The sequence below is a fragment of the Vigna radiata genome, chromosome 3 (genome assembly GCF_000741045.1).
Source record: "Vigna radiata var. radiata cultivar VC1973A chromosome 3, Vradiata_ver6, whole genome shotgun sequence".
NCBI classification, from domain to species: Eukaryota; Viridiplantae; Streptophyta; class Magnoliopsida; order Fabales; family Fabaceae; genus Vigna; species Vigna radiata.
Genome location: NC_028353.1, coordinates 45,168 through 66,879, shown reverse-complemented (window position 1 = coordinate 66,879; position 21,712 = coordinate 45,168). Strand labels below are relative to the sequence as shown.

Sequence of the window (21,712 nt, the reverse complement as noted above, 5' to 3'; positions counted from 1 at the left end):
AAAAAGTGCATTCTCACTGGGCCACCAAATCCTCTCGTTGGGCGAGAGGTCGCTTTTCAGGCACATGGCTTTTTCCAGTTCGTTGGGCCTCTTAGTTGGGCTAATGCTGTCATTTTCTCGTTGGTGAGTAGAGATGGTTCGCTAGGCGAGTCACGAACAAAACTAAAACATGCTCCAAACTTCCAATTTCCTAGAAAATAGTCCAAAAAACATGTAAGTATCTAACTATATTGTACCTGTCTACAAGTCTTGCATATATTTTATGGAATTTAACACAAAATACATAATAAAAAGATAAATAAGATGTTTTAATAAGTGTGAATAATAAGTAATTATCATACTTATAAACTTTCCCAAACTTGAACTTTTTCATGTCCTCATAAAAAGCAAAACTAGCAAAAACAACAGGGAAAGGCAAAACCATCTTAAAAAACAAAACACAAGAGCAAAGGATATCCAACTACGTATCCTTATCATAAAATTAAGAGTTGCACTTGAATTTCTAAGGATTAAAAATGTATGACATGGTGCTTCTATCAAACAATTCCTTAAACCATAATGAATTGTGACTACTAGAGAAAAGAACCAGTAAAGCTCACATTAAGTCAGTGTTTCCCTCAACACACAAGTGTTTATCAATTACAACTCAACTCAGTATGTCATAAACTACTTCATCAACTCTCGAATATCATCTCATTCACACACTTCACACATCTTGAATTGGATCAAAAGGTTTTTCAAAGGATGTAGCTTGGTTTGGCTAGCAAAAATATGGTTTTTCATGAAATAAAAAACATCACTTGAGAAAAAAAGAACAAATATATATATATATATATATATATATATATGTCATTCATCGACATCTTTTTACGTATACACTAAAAGCTATCCCTTTTTCTCTTGAAGTTTAGGATTTTTTATTCTATTATGGGTTTTTGGACTAAGTCCAGTACCATCTATCTTATTATTTCATAGAAAGTATAATATATGTTATATAAAATGTTATAACTAATTAAATGTATTAAATAATAATTATATTAGAAAAATGTAAAAAATACTTAAAAATTTAATATAATAATAATATTTTATCAATTTTTTTTAAAATAATATAATAATAAAATATTATATTATTTATAAATATTTTAATATCTTTTATATAAAATAAACTCTCATGAATGTACTACACTTTTACGAACTTACATCAACTCTCACTCTCAAGTTTTTATTTATTTATTTATATATATATAAAGAAAATAAATAAGAAACACTAACCAACTTTGATATTATATTCATGGAAACCAAAAAGTCTCCAATTTCGTACTTTTCTTAATCTAATGACGTTGAAGCGCTTCAAACACCTCTGATTTATAATCTCTCTTTGCACGTGCTCATCAATATGCCAAACCCAATAGAACGCCGTTAACCAACCACAATTCGAAGTACACGTAAACAAAATATGACAGCAGAAAAGAAGATTGGTAGGCAGACAAAAGAAGTTGTAAATTTAATTATTTTTTAAAACTAAAATAATTATTATAATAAAAAATCATTTACAAAATATATAATAACTTTATTATTTAATTTTATAATTATATTAATAATAATAACTTTATTATTTTTATTATCATAGAAAAAGTGAATATAGTATATCTAAATTAGATGTTATAGATTATGTATGGTTATTAGAAAATGGGTGTATTTGTTTTAATATAAAAGAGTGATTGATACGTGGAATAAAATATATTATTAAGTGATTATATATTTAAATGAGATTTTCAATGTCATAAAAAATTGAGAAACACATAGGTGATAAAGGATCTCCATTTTCAAACATGGATTCTGAAATCAGTCATTGTAGTCCTTTGATAGCAACTCTGAAATTAGAAATAATGAACAAAAATCACTTTCGCTTGATGTTACCATTATGAAATAAAATAGCTTTCACTTTGTGTTGAATCTTATTCAAACGGTGGAAATTAATTGCACAACCTTGTGTCGGTTGCCATATTCAATTTCAATTTCTTTGTTTTCAAAGTGGCTTTCTGTTATTTAATGAAAAATAAAGCAAACTAAAAGTATGGAACATAATGTTCTAACATCAAGTAACCTTTGACATGAGTTCAATTCATATCACAGAAAATTACATTATATTTGATTTAAAATCTTGAAATAATAGATATGTAGATTTTCTTTTTTATGTAATAATTTTTTTTATTTTTAAATATTTAATTTGAGATTTCAAAACATAACTGAAGAAAAAAGAGAATTAAAAAAAAGGAAAAATAAAATATGCAGATGAAAAAAATAAAGTGGCCTCGATCTTCTTATTGTGTAACATAACATGTGAACAACATGGAAAAACAGAAAATAGACACTCCCAATAGTTTGAATTCATTGCTTATTTTGTACTCTACGGTCGATAATTTCTGGATGAAAAAAAGTCCACAATGAAAAGGAGTGAAACCGAAAACAAATAATATCTCAATTCATAATATCAAATCAAACACAAAATACTGTTTTCTTTATTTTTTTTTAAGTGGAGTAAAGATCCCAGATTAATTAAATATGTAATTAAGATATAATATATAATTATAAAGCAAAATTAATATTAGAAACTGATGAGATACAATTAAATTTTAAAAGTGATAAATCTTACAAGATTGTTTTGGTATTTATGAATTAGAAAAAATTTCATGTTATATTAATTATAAATTAATTGATGAGATTATAATGCAGGAAATTAATTGTAAATTGAATAGAAATGTCAAATGTGACATCCCAAAAATTATACACTGAATATAATTTAACAAGATATATCATTATAATATGACAAAGCGGTGAAAGGATGTATATAAAGTTATAAGAGTTACAGTCATCCAAAACAACTATAAAATTTGAGCTTTTAGTACATAAGAGGTATCTCAAAATGATAAAAAGGATCTATAAGTAATCTATGAACGAGGTACGGCATAAGAACTATAAAGTTTCTCAAAATATAGATTATAGCCTAAGAGAATCTAAGAGCTAGGAGTTGGGTTCTCTCCCTCCAAGGCATCCTCCAGGGGTACATCCTCTGCCTCTGCTCATATCCAAAGTTGGATGATCATTGCAAAAAGAAAAGCACACACATACAAAACACAACCAAACAATGCAAAGGTAAGCTGGGTTGGAAAAACAGGCAATGGTATCATACATAGTTTAAACACATCAACATATTTACACAACAGATCAAGTAGAATGTCCTATCATGCTAAGATGCAATCTAGACTCGTCCGGACTAGAATGAATATCGATCTGGGACGGGTTGTGCACTTGTGGTAGCCTCTACTGCCTTGCAAGGCCCTTGCCAACGAGTTCCACCCTACCACACACAAGTGTAAGCCCTTTACCGTATAATAGGCCTCCACGTAGTACCTATTACTAGGACCTCCCACTACTCTAACCACACTTGTCAATCTTCTCTAAATGAGAATGAGAGACCGTTAGAGTGTTAGGGATAACCCCTCATATGGAAGCCTCGTATATTCATTTTAAACAGTATGAGGATCTCACCTAGAAACCCTGTTTTGATGCTAAACTATCATTCTAATATGATCTTACCATAGTTTTTTTATTTGAAAATAACTACATTCACATCATGCAAAACATTTATAAGATCAACAAATCTTACTAAATTATGAAATAAGTTCTGACTCCACTCAGTCTCACATATGTCATAGTAGATTATGGTGTAAGCCCTGACTTTACTCGGTCTAATATATTTTGATACGATATTATCCAAAAAAGAGTATTATCTAGGATCGTATCATAATTCATGAATTTTTATCTTAAAATTTAACCCTAACTTTACTCAATCCAACATATTTCGATACCGTCCTATTCATGAAAAAGTATTATCCAAAATCTTATCATATTTCAAGAATTTTTATCTCAAATTTAAAACATATTTTATATTGTCTCTTATTTCTCTTTACGAGCTTACAACCTCATCGAGCAGGATAGTTATAAGAGTTTCACCCAATAAGTCACCTTTAGATAAATGGCCGCCTAATGAATACTTGGTGCTCTTAGTGACCACTCCCTTTTAATTTGTTTGAATTTTAAATAAACAATTGTTGTTCAACAAGGGAATTAATTCATCAATATTGTGAGCAAAAACAATTTTTTTGCCCAATGAGATCAAATCTCGTTCAACGACTTAACCACTTTGAGCTCTTTGAATTTTTATAAAATATTTTTGCTCAATTACAATAACACTACCTAGTGATCCAAATAAAACCATTTTCGTTGGATTCACCTAATGAATGAAACGTTTTAAGCTATTTATAATTTAAATTTTTTATTCTCGTTCAACCACTTGCTAGCTCGCTCAACAAATCTACATAATTTTAAAAGTTTGATATATATATATATATATATATATATATATATATATAACTTGTATTAATTGACTAACTTGTATTAATTGACTCCAACAAGTGTTTTTATCCATTATACAAGCCATAATATGTGTAATTTAATTTTAAAACAAGTCAACATGAATCAGTTAATTCAATCTAATATATATATCTTTAATTTTTTCCTCAATCACATAAAAATCTTGAATTCATCACATCAACCAATATTTAATAAAACAACAAACATTTTTACGTGTCATCTCAATTTGAAAAAAACACTAATAACTCATCATATGTATTAGTCACAATCAATTCTACCAATCATAATAAAGTAAATAATAACTAGTTCTTTTACATGAACTTGAGTTTATTTTTCTACTCATTAAACTCTACAATTGTTATACCTTTACATAATAATATCCAAGATTAAAAATATTTTCTAATATATTATGAATTTTATGAAATAAAACTTAATCTATAATTCAAACTTTTAATAAAAAAAATAATACGAATTTTATTTATAAAATCACTTTATTTTCAAGTATTTTACCCTTTCAACCATCACAATATTTTAAATTAAAATTAATTTAATATTATGAATGTTTTGCTACTTTTAAATTCAAAATTAATCTTGATTTCAATTAAAAAACCGGTTACAGTAATATTATATTCCCCGCTTTAATCAAATTAAGCGTTCGTAACTGATATAAGCTGTTCATTAAAAATATAATATAATTTTATTATTAAAGCAGTGGTATGTAAAATACGTCTTTGACGAGTTTGTTTTTGTTTTGTCATAATAAGTTTTTTTTTTTTTCTCGTTTTCTGACTTAAACAAATACATGGATTTTTCAACACGAGCGTATATTACAAGAATTATGTGGCCATAATATATGCATTATTTGGTGGTTTAAGGTCTAATTTGATTAAATGCCGAAGACTAAGTTGAGCAGTTGAGTAAGTATAGGGTTGAAGCTTTATGCTTTGTGCAAATTTTGAAAAAATAATAAAAAAATTTATGTTTTTGACACATTTAAATTCTTTAATTCATTTGATATATTTTTAATTATTTTTTATTTTACTCTTTTTTAAAAAAATATAAAACTTTATATTTTTAAAATAATTTTATCCTAATATTTTATTATATGTTAAATAAACGTAAAAGTGTATCATTATAATTCTCGTAATAAAAGAAATCCAAAAGCGAGTGAGAAATAATGTTGAATAAATGTTGAAGAAGCTTGTCCACTCAATTGGTTCAATCGCTATTGTTAGTTCAAAAAAAGTATGATTAGTGGGTCAGCCAAGACGCCATTGTTGCTTTATCTAGTCAATGTAAATGCATAGCTTACCCAATTTCCCAGCATCATCAGTAAATAATACTCCAAAAATATCACCCTTAAATTCCATCCTTATCCTTCTCCTTCTCCCTTCACTTTTTTCACTTTTACATTCAAACCATCTACATGCACCCACCAATTATCCTTCTATTTTCTTTATTTCAATTTTTGTTTTTCCGAGATATATATTTTTCAATATTATATTTAAAATTTTAAATAATGTTAATTATATTTGACTATATTTCTTTTACTTGAATAATATCTATTTTTAACATTAATTCTATTTGTAAGGATTCACCAATCAATTCATACAAAATCTACTAGTTTGTTGACTACTCTGTTAATTCATGTTATATAATTTCGTTTTAATCTGATACTGTATTTTAATAATAAACTGAGAATTTTTTTATTTTAAAAAAGATATTATCTCATCTTCAGATTAATTAATCTTAATAAAACGGTCTGGCACATTTATATTTTGTTTTCCACTTGATTTTTAATTAAAAAAATTAGAGAAGGAAAAGATAAACTTATTATTACGAGTGAGACAGAATGAATAAGATGAAATTTATTATGAAATGGGTCTCCGTGTTAAAAGAGAAGTCTCGGTAACTCACGTAACTTATGTAAGTTTCGAGGTGTTTCACACAAATATCACTTTATTTTCAACAGTATTTTGCTATAGAATAAATGTTATTTTATTAAAGTATATAATAATAAAGAGTTGTTGATATATTAATGACTCATTACTGCTTAATTATAAATAAACTATAAAAATAGATAAATAAATGTTTGTAATAGAAATAACAGCATGGTTGGTTTTGTATTAATTAATATATTATTTTGGAAATTGCAACTTCTTTTGAACTTGTCAACAGATTAACTGTTTTAAAAATTGTTTATTGTTTTTCACACTATTTTCCATTTTTTTTATTCAACCCCTATTCCCTATTATGTTTTACATTATTTTTTTGGGTATACTTTTTATCAACTATTTATAAAAAAATTCTTATTTAGTGATTCTTTCTCTCCTTGGTTTTACAATTTTAATAAATCTCAACTGTTTAAAAATAATATTAAGGTGTATTTTAACATTTCTACGGAAAAATAAAAGAAATTATCTCTTGTTGACGTATAATCATAAATTTAAGATGTGAAAGACCTATTCATTAAATAATATCAACTAGACAATAAACGTTGATAGTGAACCTTAAATAAGATTTTTTATCATAGAAATAAAAAATTAGTTTTAATATTAAAAGCATTTTTATTTTAGATAAATATTCTATAGTAATAAATATTTTTAATTTCAACTGTAAATAAGAAAAATGTATTAAGATCTTAAAACTAATATAGGATGGTGATATGACACAAAATAAATTCAAGTTCCCTCTATAATAATATGCTCTAAAGTGCCACTGAGTCAATTCAGTGAAGAAGAATTTTATTACGAGTTTAGCTGAATCAACTCAATTTAACTCAGTTCTTAGTTAATAAGAAATTTTGTAATTAGATTTAACTGATCACGGTTTATTGGAATAAGTGAAATGATTTGATTAAATATATTATATTCTTTCAACTTATCTTATACTTTTTTTTTTTAATTATGAAAATGTATTAACTTAACTCACCTATTTATATTAGAGTTTATCTATTTCACCTATTTTAGTAAATATTAATTACAATTAATAAGTGATATAATAAGTATATTCAGTAAAAATGTTAATTTATATAATTGACATATACATAAATAAAACATGCAAAATCGTATAAACATTACCAAATAACTTTCTCATATGAAAAACAAAATAAAATAAAGTGTCAATTATTTATCGAAAGTATTAAATAGTTACAGTGAAAAAAATATAAAGATTTTGGACTTAAACTCGATTAAGTCAGATTTAATCTGACTGACATTTAAATTTTGTCCTACTTAAATTAAATTTATAGTGAACTAAAATTATCTTTAAGGATTTATGAATCATTTTTTTAATTCAAAATGACTCTTTAACAGGTATTTTAGAAAAATAAAATTTTTCAATTAACCTGACTTAAATGGGTACGGATTAACTCAGATTTAATATGACAAAAATAACAAATTTAAATATTTAAGTGTTATTTTTTAATTTTAAAATGATATATTTTTTAGTTTTTATATTTAAAAGTAATGACTTAATTTATTTTATATTGTAATTACATTAAAAAGAAATAAATACTATAAAAATCGAAAACATTTTTGTCTGAATTATGTTGATGATTATTTTTGATAAATATGACAGTTTTTTTTTGGAACGAAGAGTAAAATATAAAAAGAAAAAATGAAGAGATAATGAATTGTGAGGGAGTTACTTAGGGAAACGAGCACACGTGTGACTACCGACCGTATTGGTTCGCACGCTTAAGGCGGGTCCACCGCCACTCCACCACCCTGTACAGCAACAGAGGTCCAGCCAGCACTGTGCAAAAAGCAAAGAGGGCAACTTCTGTGTATATTTTGCATAGATTCATTAGATCCTAGCCCCACACCACCACCAAACGCAAAACCAAAAACCAAAAACCAAAAAGCATACACCCTCTTTTCTTCTTTCCTCTTCTCCCTTATCTCTTCCATCTCACAGACACCACCTCCACCTCCATTCTTTCTGCTTTATTGCAAAAAAACCTAACAAAACCATCTCCATTTCTCAACAAACCCATCTTCTCAAAGGTAACAACATTTCAGCATTGTACTTCTTAAATCTAAAAGCCCCCCCCTTTATCTTTCTCTCTTCTTCTACTCCACCAGTTGGGTGCTACTGAAAATTTTCAAGGTTTTTTCCTTTTGCTGAAATAGAAGTACCCCCATGGGGTAAAATTTTATTTTTTTCTAAAAAAGTTATTGTAAAATCTCTTAGAATGAGAGGAGCACAAACCTGCGTATGATCAGTAGTATATAGGTATTTTTCTACTTTTTTTTTTTTTTGTTAAAATTTCTGTTGGTGAGTTGGGTGGTGTGGAAAGTGCTGAAACTAGAAAAGTAAAGGTAATCCGGTGGTGATGTTTGTTTCCGGGAAATAAGTTGTTGAAGGAGTGTCTCAGAATGCAGAAAGTGTGAAACTTTTGAGTGGAACTCCTTCATTTCATGGTACATTCTGTCGGCAGCTATCTGGGACAATCTAGGTTCAGAATTTTTGTGTCCTTATTTTATGAATTAAAAGCACGTTTCCGTATCGTGATTTTTTGCTTTTACTAAACTCAATCGGATCTACAATCTTAAGCTTCCACACTCTTGGTGTTATCATAGATCTACGCTTGCAACTCTGTTTATTTATGCATTAATTATTATATTTGAGTTTTCTTAACTTGTGTGGTTTGTGTGTCTTAAAGTTTCCCAAATATTTAGGTGACTCGATTTGCCAGCCTGTAACGGCTATTTGACCGTGTTTCTCTTTTTTAGGCTCCTCGGAACCGTTGTGCTTTTATTTCTTTTAAGGCACAACTGTTCCTACGAGTGGAAGTGTGGAACATTGAAGATTTGAAATAGTTGTACCACAGCTTCCATTGTTATTTTGATAAAAAAAAGGTCTTTGGGTTCTTTGAAGGGAGAAGATGCAGAGGCCTCCACCGGAAGATTTTCTGTTGAAGGAGACCAAGCCCCACCTCGGTGGGGGAAAGGTCTCCGGTGACAAGCTTACCAGCACATATGACCTTGTTGAGCAAATGCAGTACCTGTACGTGAGGGTTGTGAAGGCTAAGGACTTGCCTGCAAAGGATGTCACCGGCAGTTGTGACCCTTATACTGAAGTGAAGTTGGGGAACTACAAAGGCACCACACGGCACTTCGAGAAGAAGAGTAATCCCGAATGGAACCAGGTTTTTGCTTTCTCGAAAGACCGCATTCAGGCTTCCATTCTGGAGGTCACTGTGAAGGATAAGGATGTTGTGAGGGATGATTTCATCGGTCGGGTGTTGTTCGACCTGAATGAGGTCCCAAAGCGTGTTCCACCTGATAGTCCTCTTGCACCACAGTGGTATAGATTGGAGGATAGGAAGGGTGATAAGGCGAAGGGGGAGCTAATGCTGGCTGTTTGGATGGGCACACAGGCTGATGAAGCATTTCCCGAAGCATGGCACTCAGATGCTGCGACGGTTACTGGGACTGATGCTCTTGCCAACATTAGATCAAAGGTGTATCTGTCTCCTAAGCTTTGGTATTTGAGGGTTAATGTGATAGAGGCGCAAGACTTGCAGCCGAGTGACAAGGGTAGGTACCCTGAAGTTTTTGTTAAGGCTTCTCTGGGAAATCAGACCTTGAGGACTAGAATCTCTCAAAGCAGGACTATCAATCCAATGTGGAATGAGGATATGATGTTTGTGGCTGCTGAACCATTCGAGGAGCCTCTGATTTTGAGTGTGGAAGACAGAGTTGCCCCTAACAAGGAGGAATCACTTGGGAGGTGTGCTATTTCTTTACAAATGGTGGAGCGGAGACTGGATTACAAACCTGTGAATACCAAGTGGTATAACATCGAAAAACACGTTGTTATAATGGAAGGAGAAAAGAAGAAGGAAATCAAGTTTTCAAGCAAGATTCATACGAGGATCTGTCTGGAAGGTGGTTATCATGTTTTGGATGAATCAACTCACTACAGCAGTGATCTTCGCCCAACTGCTAAACAGCTTTGGAAGTCCAGTATTGGAGTTCTTGAATTGGGGATATTGAATGCACAGGGTTTGATGCCAATGAAAACAAAAGATGGTAAGGGAACAACAGATGCCTATTGTGTAGCAAAATATGGGCAGAAGTGGGTGAGGACAAGGACAATCATTGATAGCTTCGCACCCCGGTGGAATGAGCAATATACTTGGGAGGTTTTTGATCCTTGCACTGTCATTACAATTGGTGTCTTTGATAACTGTCATTTGCATGGTGGTGATAAGGGTGGAGGAGCAAAAGATTCCAAAATTGGGAAGGTAAGAATCCGTCTTTCCACCCTTGAGACTGACCGTGTCTATACACATTCGTATCCTCTTCTAGTTCTTCATCCAAATGGGGTGAAGAAAATGGGTGAAATCCACTTGGCTGTAAGGTTTACTTGTTCTTCTTTGCTTAATATGATGCACATGTATTCACTGCCTTTGTTGCCTAAGATGCATTATATTCACCCACTAACTGTTAGCCAGCTTGACAATTTGAGGCATCAAGCTACTCAGATTGTTTCAATGAGACTGAGTCGTGCCGAGCCACCCTTGAGAAAGGAGATAGTGGAATATATGCTGGATGTGGGTTCCCACATGTGGAGCATGAGAAGAAGCAAGGCCAACTTTTTCAGGATCATGGGAGTTTTAAGTGGACTAATAGCAGTAGGAAAATGGTTTGACCAAATCTGCAATTGGAAAAATCCAATCACAACAGTTCTGATCCATATCCTGTTCATAATATTGGTCATGTACCCTGAGCTTATCTTACCTACAATATTCCTATACCTCTTCTTGATTGGAGTTTGGTACTATAGATGGAGGCCAAGACACCCTCCTCACATGGACACTCGTCTCTCTCATGCAGATTCTGCTCACCCAGATGAACTTGATGAAGAGTTTGACACATTCCCAACCACCAGACCTTCGGACATCGTGAGGATGAGATATGATAGGCTTAGAAGCATTGCTGGGAGGATACAGACAGTGGTTGGTGATTTGGCCACACAAGGGGAGAGGCTGCAGTCTTTGCTCAGCTGGAGGGACCCAAGAGCTACTGCACTCTTTGTCATCTTCTGTCTGGTTGCTGCCATTGTACTCTATGTCACTCCATTCCAGGTTGTGGCACTTCTCACTGGAATCTATGTATTGAGACACCCCAGGTTCCGCCACAAGCTTCCTTCAGTCCCTCTCAATTTCTTCAGAAGGCTGCCTGCAAGAACTGATTGCATGCTTTGATTCATGGATAGTGCACAAACTACATATGGAACCTGCTTTGCTTTCATTGTTCAGCACCAGATTTTGTGGATTTGCATTTCATTATGTCATAGGATTTTCTGTTTTTGAACTTCATGGTAGTATCCTGGTTAAATTTGTAATTTTGTAGGCTGAGTTGAAATTAACTTGTGTTCAATCAACTTGGTGTTTTATCAGATGCAGTAAAGTTTCTCAACTGGCTATTGATATAGAGTTGAAGTGATCACTGATTTATGTTCAACTTTTCTCCTCCTCGTTTGATTGATGAACAGGAGAACACACCTACTCCTACTTGTTTCGGTTGTTTATTGATGGACACCTTGTTATAGCATTCTTTATTATCTATGATTTGGACCTTGCAATGTTGTGACTATAATATGATATTTTTGTATAGAGATAGACGATGAATACATGTGGAAATTACTTGTTTTTTATGACATTTGTTTGAACCGCAACATTAAAATAAACAATTTACATATTATAATGTATGTTGGTGTGCAATATTTTATTTGAGACTATTTATTTTTGTCTCAGAGGACAATAATTCTATAAGAGGACAGACATGAATGCTTCCGCAATAATTGGGTCGTGCTTTTACTTCTGGCCAATTGTTTGCACTGCTATTATTTTTTTGCGAGTGTGAATAATCATGGTTACAAGTGAGAAAAATGATTTTATTAAAATAGAGAAATGAGCTTAGTATGTTTTGTTTTATTTATTCATCAGGATATTTTTACAAGTAAAACAAGTATGATTTCATATTTTGATATTGACGTAATTGTTTGTTTTTTGGTTCAAGATATTTATTCCATTTGAGTAAATATAATGAGATATAAACAAAGGAAAAATGAGATAGCAATTGGAGTTTCGTCTTGTAAAATGTAAATTTGAACAACTAAAAAAATTAGAAATTTAGATATAAAGGTGTAAGCAGCCAATGGAACGTATTGTTTTATAGTGACATGATTTTCTTTTTAAAGAATATGTATGAAATTTTCAACTTATTAAAGAATTATTTAATATCTTAGAGATTAGTTATATACTCACTTAGACATCAGATTTAACATATCTGTTCTTATATTTAATATATAATTTAATTACAACTGCTTGGTATTATGTAATATAATAAAAAAAATTAGGTTTAGAAAGTTTTAAGCTGTTATTCTCATTTAATTTTTTTATTTCGATTGTGTTTCAATTTAAAAAAAAATATCTTAACTAAATTATTTTAAATCTTTTTAACGTGTTATGTATTAATTTGTTTAATCTGTTTTTATTTTAATATTTTTTACAAAACCTTTGTTGTTTGTGTTAAGTGTGATACGTGGCAAAGTAATATCATGTGCCAGTATGAAATGTTACTGTTTTAATTTTGATTTAATTTATATATATATATATATATAAATAAATTTAGTTCTATTTTTTTTAAAATAATTTTTTTTATTAAAAGTGATTTTTTAATATATTATATTATTGTATATTATTAATTGTAATAACATAATATAAATATTATTATAACATTTATATAAATGTTATTATTTAATTTGTTATTATAAAATAATATGGATTAATGATATATTAGTTTTAAAGTCTTACCATTTTTTTTAAAAAATATCTACACTTAATTACTTTTAATCTTTTAAAATAAACATACATTAATAATGTACAATTATGTTATATGTTAAAAAGTCATTTTTAATAAAAATATTATTATAATATTTATATAAATAACAAATTTAATCTTAATTAGAAAAAGATAATATTGTTTTATTTTAAAATATATAGGGATTAAATTGAAATTAACATCATAATATTTGATACTAACATATAACACTACCTATCACATGGTACTATTAGTATCGCTAGTTATACCAAAAACTTAATATGTAGAGAATAAATATTTTTACAAGAAATAAAAGATAAAATAAAAGTTGACACATAGTTAATGTTATTAGTAACTTTTTTTAGAAAGAATTAATTAAATCACTTTTTCAAAAGTTGAGACACAATAAAAACAAAAAAACAAATACTAACTTGAAACTTTTTAACTAAATTACTAACTAAATGAGTAATTAAACCGAAGAAAAAAAGAATAAGTTAAACTTATCTAATAACATGTTTAATGTGATCAACATCATTCTTAATAAATATTTACTTAGTGTTATTTATTTCTTGTTATAATTAACACGTTATTGCAATAGTAAAAATATTTATTCTCAGACATGATAATTCAATTACAAAATAATAAAAAAGAGAGGGTAAGTTAAATATTAAAAAAAAAAAACACACTAATCCATCATTGCATTTAAAGAATATTATACACATAAACACTTAAGTATATTTCTTCTACATTTAATCATTACATTCACTATGGTATAAATCTTATCTAGCAAATTCTTATAATAGAGTAATACTCTTTACAAAAGTTTAAATCGATTTTCACTACGTTTTCACTTTTATTTATATAACTTAGGTTATCATCTACTTATATTCTCTGTTAGCTACTAAATTCAAACATCTTATCGTAACAATGCAATTTAATCATTCGTATCTTATCAAATATTCACATATTTTCAAAATATTGAGTAATCATCAGTCATTGACACAAAGTTTTCAATTTAAAAACTTAAAGAAGCTTGTTCAATAAAACAAGTTAAAGAATGCACAAATATAAAAAATATAAAAGAAAGTCCTCACAAAAATATATTACAAATAGACATATGTTAGAATAACTTTTAGATTTTACAATAAAACTAGCACATGTTAGAATAGTTAATTCTATGTGTCTTTATATAAAATGAAAGCTCACATTTCATTTAGAGTACAAAGGATGCGATTGCTTGTCTTATAAAAGAAAAGCACACGTGTTGTAAAAGTTAGATTCGAAATTAAAAACTTTGAATAATATTTTTGTGTTTTCTCTCGTGAAAATGTTGCTTTTTTTAGTAGGGTTTTTCAATCCGATCTCTCACTCTTTTGTCTTTATCAAAGAAGGGATTATGATATTTTAATAATATTTTTTAACAATTTTTTAAAAATAGGACACGTGTTATCATTTCATTTGTCTGTTTGAATTTATTTAAAAAAATATTTAAGACGAACCAATCATAAATTATCATGTATACGTTATTAAAAAGTTGTCAATAAAAGAGTTGTTGAAGAAAATTTTTTTCATTGAAAAAGAGAGCCTAAAACCTTCAAAAGTTCTATACAACCTCTAAGATTGTGTATATTTGATAAGATAATCATCATTCTACTTTATCCTTTTCCATTTACAGCAACTTCTATCTTGTTTTCCATTCTATTTGTTTTGTAATTTTTCGTGTTTTTTCTAAACTTATCCCTTATCCATTCCAACACATACAGTTTGACAATAACTACGAAAATATACAACGTACGTAGTTTTCGGTCTTAAACTAATTGTTTTCTATTCAATATCAATGTGGAGTGAAATGTCAACAAAATACAAACAAACTCAATTTGATCTAAAATTCAACTCATTATAGTTTATTGTTTAAAATCAAACAAATTTTAGATGAACTCAAAAACCTTTTAAACAAAAGAAAGTAACATAAACTCAAACGAGAATAATTTTATGGTAGTTTTAATATGAATTTTGTATAATAATTTATTGAGGAAACATAATATTAAAGAAATCTGAACTAAAATTTAAGAAAATAATTAAAATCTAAGTTTATAAGTTTTCTATTTTATAAAATATTAAACTTTATTATTTTTATCCATATGAAACTTACATTCATATTTATAATTTTAACTAGTTTTAAAATTTAAATATATATATATAAAATATGATTGAACTGTACTAGTTGAGTATACACATCTCAAACATGAAAGTAAAATTAATGAATGATCCGATGTGAAACCGACTTATAAGATGAGGACTCACTTATATATTATAAATTAGTCTCATTTTTAGTCGATATAAAATTTCTAACAATATTAATCAAATATTAATTTTTCTTTTAACTCTTTTTTTTTCTGTATGGCCAATTTCTGATTTTTATAGATGTAAAAAGATTCCTTCTTCTCTTTTTTTTTACCCATGTCTTACTTTTTCTGAAAGAAATCTTTATTATTTTTTGTTTTTGTGTAAATGAAAGTGTATGTATGGACAAAATGTGGGTCTGCTACTCCATTCAACTTTACTCGTCCCCAACAAAGCAACATGGAGCACTTCTTTTCTCTTTTCTCTTCATCCTACAAACTTATTCCTACGTTAAAAGTATATACAAATAAACTCACTTTTTCTTTTTTAAATAATTAAACCCATTCTCACAAATAATTCAAATTATCTACATAAATATCCATATCAATTCAAACTATTATTATACACACATTTTTTTTCATTTAATCTAAATTAGAGTTTTAGTTTGCATAATCACATCTTCTAAGAAAATTAGTTTATCTTTTTAGTTTAATAAAAAAAAAAGTGTTAAAAAGAATAATTTAGCGCGTTGTTAATGAAAGGGGTAACCATAAAACGCTGAACAGCACTAAAACAGGGAATATAGGGAAATTGAAAAAATAATCCATTGAAACTGAATTAAACTAAAAAAATAATTTGAAGAAATTAAACTGAACCGTGTCTAAATTCAGTTAAATGCATTCTAAAAGTTCCAGCCAAATTATTTAACTGGGGCCGTATAAGTGGCTCTTTTCTATTATTATAGGTAGTTAATCTAATTTAAATAACCAATTAAATTTAAATAAATAGTAGTTATTCAAAATTTATTTAAATTTTAAAAATAATTAAATTTAAATAAAGGATTACTTAAAATAAAAACCAAGATAATTATGTAAATTAAGAAGGAAAATTTCTTATATCTATACTTAATTTTGGTGTTGTAACATCTCAATTATATTATAAAGATATATAATATAATATAGGAGTCACCATGAATAATACTAGAAAGTAGTTAAGAGAAATAAGATTACAGTCATCCTTAAACAATGCTTAGAATTTGGAAGTGGAGTACTAAAGTTTCTCCCTGAAAATACAAGGAATTAAAAATTTTAAAACATGAAAAGATTCTTCAAAATAACATGACTAAGAGAAATGAGGTCTAGTGGACTAGACTACAACACTGCCATTCCCATCAAGAGTTGTTTCCAAAGTAACCTCCTCGCCATCTCCTCCCATCCAAGTGGATGATCATCGCAAAAGAAGACAACGCAAACATGACACAAACACAAGCAAACAATGGTGAGCTAATTATATAAAAATCATGCAATTATACCAACATGAGCATACTGGATTCAACCCAAGTAAAGTATATACAAGCAAGACAATATATACAACACAAATCCTAGCATGTTATCTTCTAGACTTGACTCATCCGGACTTTAGAATGATAGTCGAGCTATGGCGGGTCATGCACCCGTGGTGGCTTGTGATACTTAGGCTCCCCCGCCTTGGGCTCCCCCGCCTTGGGCTCCCCCGCCTTGGGCTCCCCTGCCCTGCCACACTCACGAGGTTAGTCTGTTCCGCGCCCTGGAGCATGATGGAAGCCTCTAAGACTAAGACCTCCTACTACGTACTCCTTACCACATAGACAACCTTCTCTACATGAGAAGAAAGACCATTGGAGCGTCAGGAAGACCCCCAAGACTGAGCTCCTACTTTCATTCTAAAACACTAAGAATCTCACCAAGAGATTTTACAATTAAACCACCACCAATAACCTTGAAACCATGTATATTTCTTTCCCAATTCATATACCTTTATGATCACATACTTTCAAGTTAACAACATCACCTCAATCATAATTTACATTGCAATCATTCCACATACATTTCCAAACAATAACAGACCCAGAAGAACCACTAAACACCACAAGATCCTGTAAACTCATACTTAGACAAAGAAAACAACTTTGAAACCATCACCAACAGTTTCAAAAGAATCCAAAACCCCCAAAATGACCTAAAGAACGTCCAAAAATGATACTCGGAACCCCGAAAACCACCCAAAACTGTCTTGGATGATTTTTAGACAACAATAATCGATTATCATATGTAATAATCGATTATCATATGTAATAATCGATTATTTACGAGAACTTTGAAGAAAATATGATGTTTTGACTAAAAAAATCGATCATTACATATAATAATCGATTATTCTTAGCAATAATTGACAACAACCTTATTTTTTCTGGTTTTGATGCATCTGAGACACTTTGATGAGTTTCTAACACTCCTATGTTGATCTATATGATGAATTAAATTTGTTTGCCTGACCTTAACACTTCCTAACTTCATTTCCTATTAGTTATGCATTGATTTCCACCTAAAAATGAAGAACTCTTAAGTTATGGACCTCAATCTAATTCCACCACTTTAAGTCTAATTTTGATCATTTTAGGGACCCCAATAGGTCCCAATTAACTTACCCAGGTTGCCTAAATACTCTAGCATAGACCAATACCTTAGATCCCCAAATTCACACTCTTACTTTCTTTAGATTAGCTTAAAACATCATAACCCACTACACTTTTCATTTAGAAATTTATATAACATATTTCCCAACATTCAATTGCTTAAAATCACCCTCTCACTTCCCTCCAATCCACCTATAATGTGTTCCTAATTATTAATCTGCTTAACTGAATATCATAGAGATCTACTCTTTTTCCCTAATCCCACTTACACCCCAATTGGGATGTCTGACGCATCAGACTCACCTTCGGCACCAGCACATATGACTAGTCACAACTGACTGGAACAGACCAGGGCTGCTCTATGATCAGGGATGTGCCAACTCTGGTTTTTAGGTTTCATCTATCCTACCAACAAAGAAGGCTCTCAACAAGTTACCGACAATCTATCTAAGTTGTCTAAACTGTCCTATTGTTTTCTAGACCTCACAAGCTCAACTCAACACCTCACTCCCTCTCACAGTATTTTAAAACAGTACTCAAAACAGTCACTTTACCATCCAAACCGCAACGCATCAGAATTCATAGTCTCAATTTCATGAAATACACATTCAGAACCACCACAGTACAATTTCATCAGTATCACAGTACAGTCAAGCCAGCAAATCACTTAAGATTCAAAACAATACCACATTCCAGAACTCAACATGCATACATTCTATAGAGCAGATTTAAACAATAAATTTAAAAGAAAATAATTAGCTCCCGTTACCTGGGTTTCTCAAAATAAGCTAATTGAAGACGCCCTAACATTACCCTCCACACAGAGCGGAGCTTGACAGAACCCACAGATCACCAAATTGGTGATGAAGCTCAGTTCTTAGAGCTAGAATACATTGAGAATGAAAGGTAGAACGCGTAAAACACATGCAACCAACAACTTTGCGTGCCCTAGACTCTAAAAACAGTGAAAAAAAGGGGGGAAATACTTACACGAGGTAGAACACAAAACTAATCGGATGGTTCTGTAGCTCTTGACTCCAGGAGCGAGGAAACACCACTTAATCAAGATTCAATCGGTTCAGTTGGCTGGAAACCTAGAGAGAAGGCAGAGAAAATTTTGTTTAGGGCACAAGAACTTTTTAGAGAGAGAAAGGAAAACCGAGTAAATGAAGTCTGACTTCTGAGAAAGCCTCTCTCTAAGGCTAAGGCATCCTTAGTCTGATGGGCTTGGTTGCCCTTAACTAGGGCCCAACAACCCTTTCTTATTTAGGTCCTTACAGGTGTTTACATTTTTTTTTTCAATTTCATCTTTTAAACAAATTTTTAAACTAAAATAATTATTTTAGCAATTTTACTATTTAAGTTATTTTTTTTAATTTTAATCACTTTTTTTATTTCACCATCTTTTTAAATTTAACTATTTTTAATTAAAAATTAATTACAAAACAAATAAAATATGTTTACAATAAAATTATAAAATTATTTATATTTAATTTTATAATTATAATAATAAAAATAATAAAAGCGTAATTCAAGTTTAGGAATATATAATGCATTTAATTAAAATAAAAAGTATTTCGAACATCAATTCAATTCAATTTGAACTAGTTTTTCGTATAATTTTGTTTTGGGCCAGTTGTTACACCATATATAATAGTTGAGAGATCAAATTCTTATTTTTCTTATTTTTAATTTTTTTCCTCAACATCTATTTATTAATAAAAAAATACAATTGTAAAAATATAGAAAATAGAATTTTTAAGAGTTGATAAAGTCTTTAAATAATAAAATTATGTTATTTTAATATTAAAAGAAAAAGTATAAATAGAAATTATGTTGAGGAGTCTTATAACTTAAAACATCTATCATCTCTCTAGAACTTGTTCATTGAATATTATCTCATTTTTCTCTTCAAGTTCTAATTCTTGAGTTATCCTTTTCAAGATTAGGATGTGTCTCTATAATCATGGCAGCAAGGTCTTTCTTTACCTCTGATTAGTTTTTTTAAAAACGTAAGTTAGTTTTTACTCTTTTCTTGAGTTACACTTCCTTTCATGCATGCGAGCATTCCTATTGCATATGCCTTCTCAGTTTTCCAGTATGTTTCTTATCGGTTAGCGATTCTAACCACGTACCCTGATCATGTTTCCATGGTATGTAGGTGCATATTAGAGTTCTCTAAGTGAAGAAGTAGTTTTGGTCTAGTAAAGCGGTTAGAGTTTCCAACATGTAAGGGAAACTATATGTTTGTTTATAAAACTTATATGAATTGAAAATCTGAATTGGTGTGCTTTAGTTAAGACGATTGATTGAGTTATGAAGATAATATGTATATAACTTGCTAAATAATTTCATGTTACGATAGTGTGATTGCTTTCATTGGATGTGAATGCATGTTATTTGAAATTAGAAAAAAATATGGTTGTGAATGATTGTTGAATGCTAAGTATTTTAATCACTTGAGTGCTTGTCTTTAAATACATATTGGGTTAGAAGTTGTAAATTTTGGAAAAGTAAAGAGGGAGGTCTTGGAGTAGTTTTTGATCTAAATTGGGGTTTTAATAATGAAATTCTAGAGAAATGTGTTTTAGGAGGGAACTTGGGTTTTGGTGTCTATTTGGAGTCAATTAAAACTGGTTTAGCCACTTAGTTAATAAAAATTTGGTTTGAAATGTATGAAATCTGTTTAGTAGGGATTTGGAGTAATTAGTTGATTGAATGAACTAAATTCTTGAACAAGTGATCAAGTTGGTATCCCTTTTGAGTTAAAAACCTTCTTTCAAATTAATTTCATGCCTAAGATATTACTTTGATCATTTGGGAAGGTATGAAGTCCATTTGGATTTATTAGTGTAATGTTATAAACACCAGTATGACACATAGTGGTAGTCTAGCGACGCTCAAGCTGTAAAAAGTTGTGAGGTTTGGTGCTCAGTTGCATGTAGGCAGTGTCCAAACGTCAAATTTGAGAGAAGAATGACGCTCAACGGTAAGGATGTGCCGCTCAATGCCATGGGCTTTGGTCGGTTCTTTCCTTTTTGACATTCCTCTTGCCATTAGGGTCTTTGAGTTCTTTGTTTTGGCATATAGGTTCCATGTAACTGTTCTTAATACACTTTTACATTGTTATATTGGCATTGTAGTGAAGGTAAAATGGATATTTCATGTATGAGTTGTGATTTAAATTGGATATGGAATGACTTGTGTGTGTGAGATATGTATATGATGTTATAAAAATTTCATGGAGAAATTCTCAAAATGGTTGCGTATAACTGTATGTATTGGTATAGGATGCTGGTAATTAATGGTTATTCTGATTCTCTCAATAACTGGAGGTCCCTAGTCTTGTGGTAAATTATTTTGGTCATAGATGCTTGAAGAATTAATCTCGAAATGTGGTAGTTATTAAGGAAAGAGTTGTTGTTGCACCACCTCCAGGGTAGAGTCCTTATAGTTTGATATCAATACATGTGTCCGGATGATTAGTCTAGAGTTAAATGGTGAAATGTGTATGAACATTATTAGTTGTAGTTAATTAAATTATAAGTTGATGTTTATAATTATATGTTCATTCTTTGATAATATTTGTGTACCATTTTTTTTGTATTTGTGTTTGTTTGTTCTTTAATTTGCAATGATC

General features: G+C 29.8%; 1 protein-coding gene across 2 annotated transcripts; it reads left to right on the top strand.

Moving 5' to 3' along the window:
- The first annotated feature begins 8,191 nt into the window (after positions 1-8,191).
- LOC106757669 (FT-interacting protein 1) lies at positions 8,192-12,019 on the top strand. 2 transcript variants are annotated; one of them, XM_014640406.2, is made up of 2 exons: positions 8,192-8,444; positions 9,319-12,019. In XM_014640406.2, exon 2 carries the CDS (start codon positions 9,326-9,328, stop codon positions 11,651-11,653), a length of 2,328 nt encoding a protein of 775 aa, XP_014495892.1. In that variant the 5' UTR covers positions 8,192-8,444; positions 9,319-9,325; the 3' UTR covers positions 11,654-12,019. The 2 variants fall into 2 exon arrangements, with proteins under 2 accessions (XP_014495892.1, XP_014495891.1); XM_014640405.2 differs by having other exon boundaries at positions 9,174-12,019.
- Positions 12,020-21,712: the final 9,693 nt, after the last annotated feature.

Excerpts from the sequence above, each read along its gene's own strand:
- LOC106757669 (XM_014640406.2), top strand. The coding sequence starts at position 9,326 with ATGCAGAGGCCTCCACCGGAAGATTTTCTGTTGAAGGAGACCAAGCCC.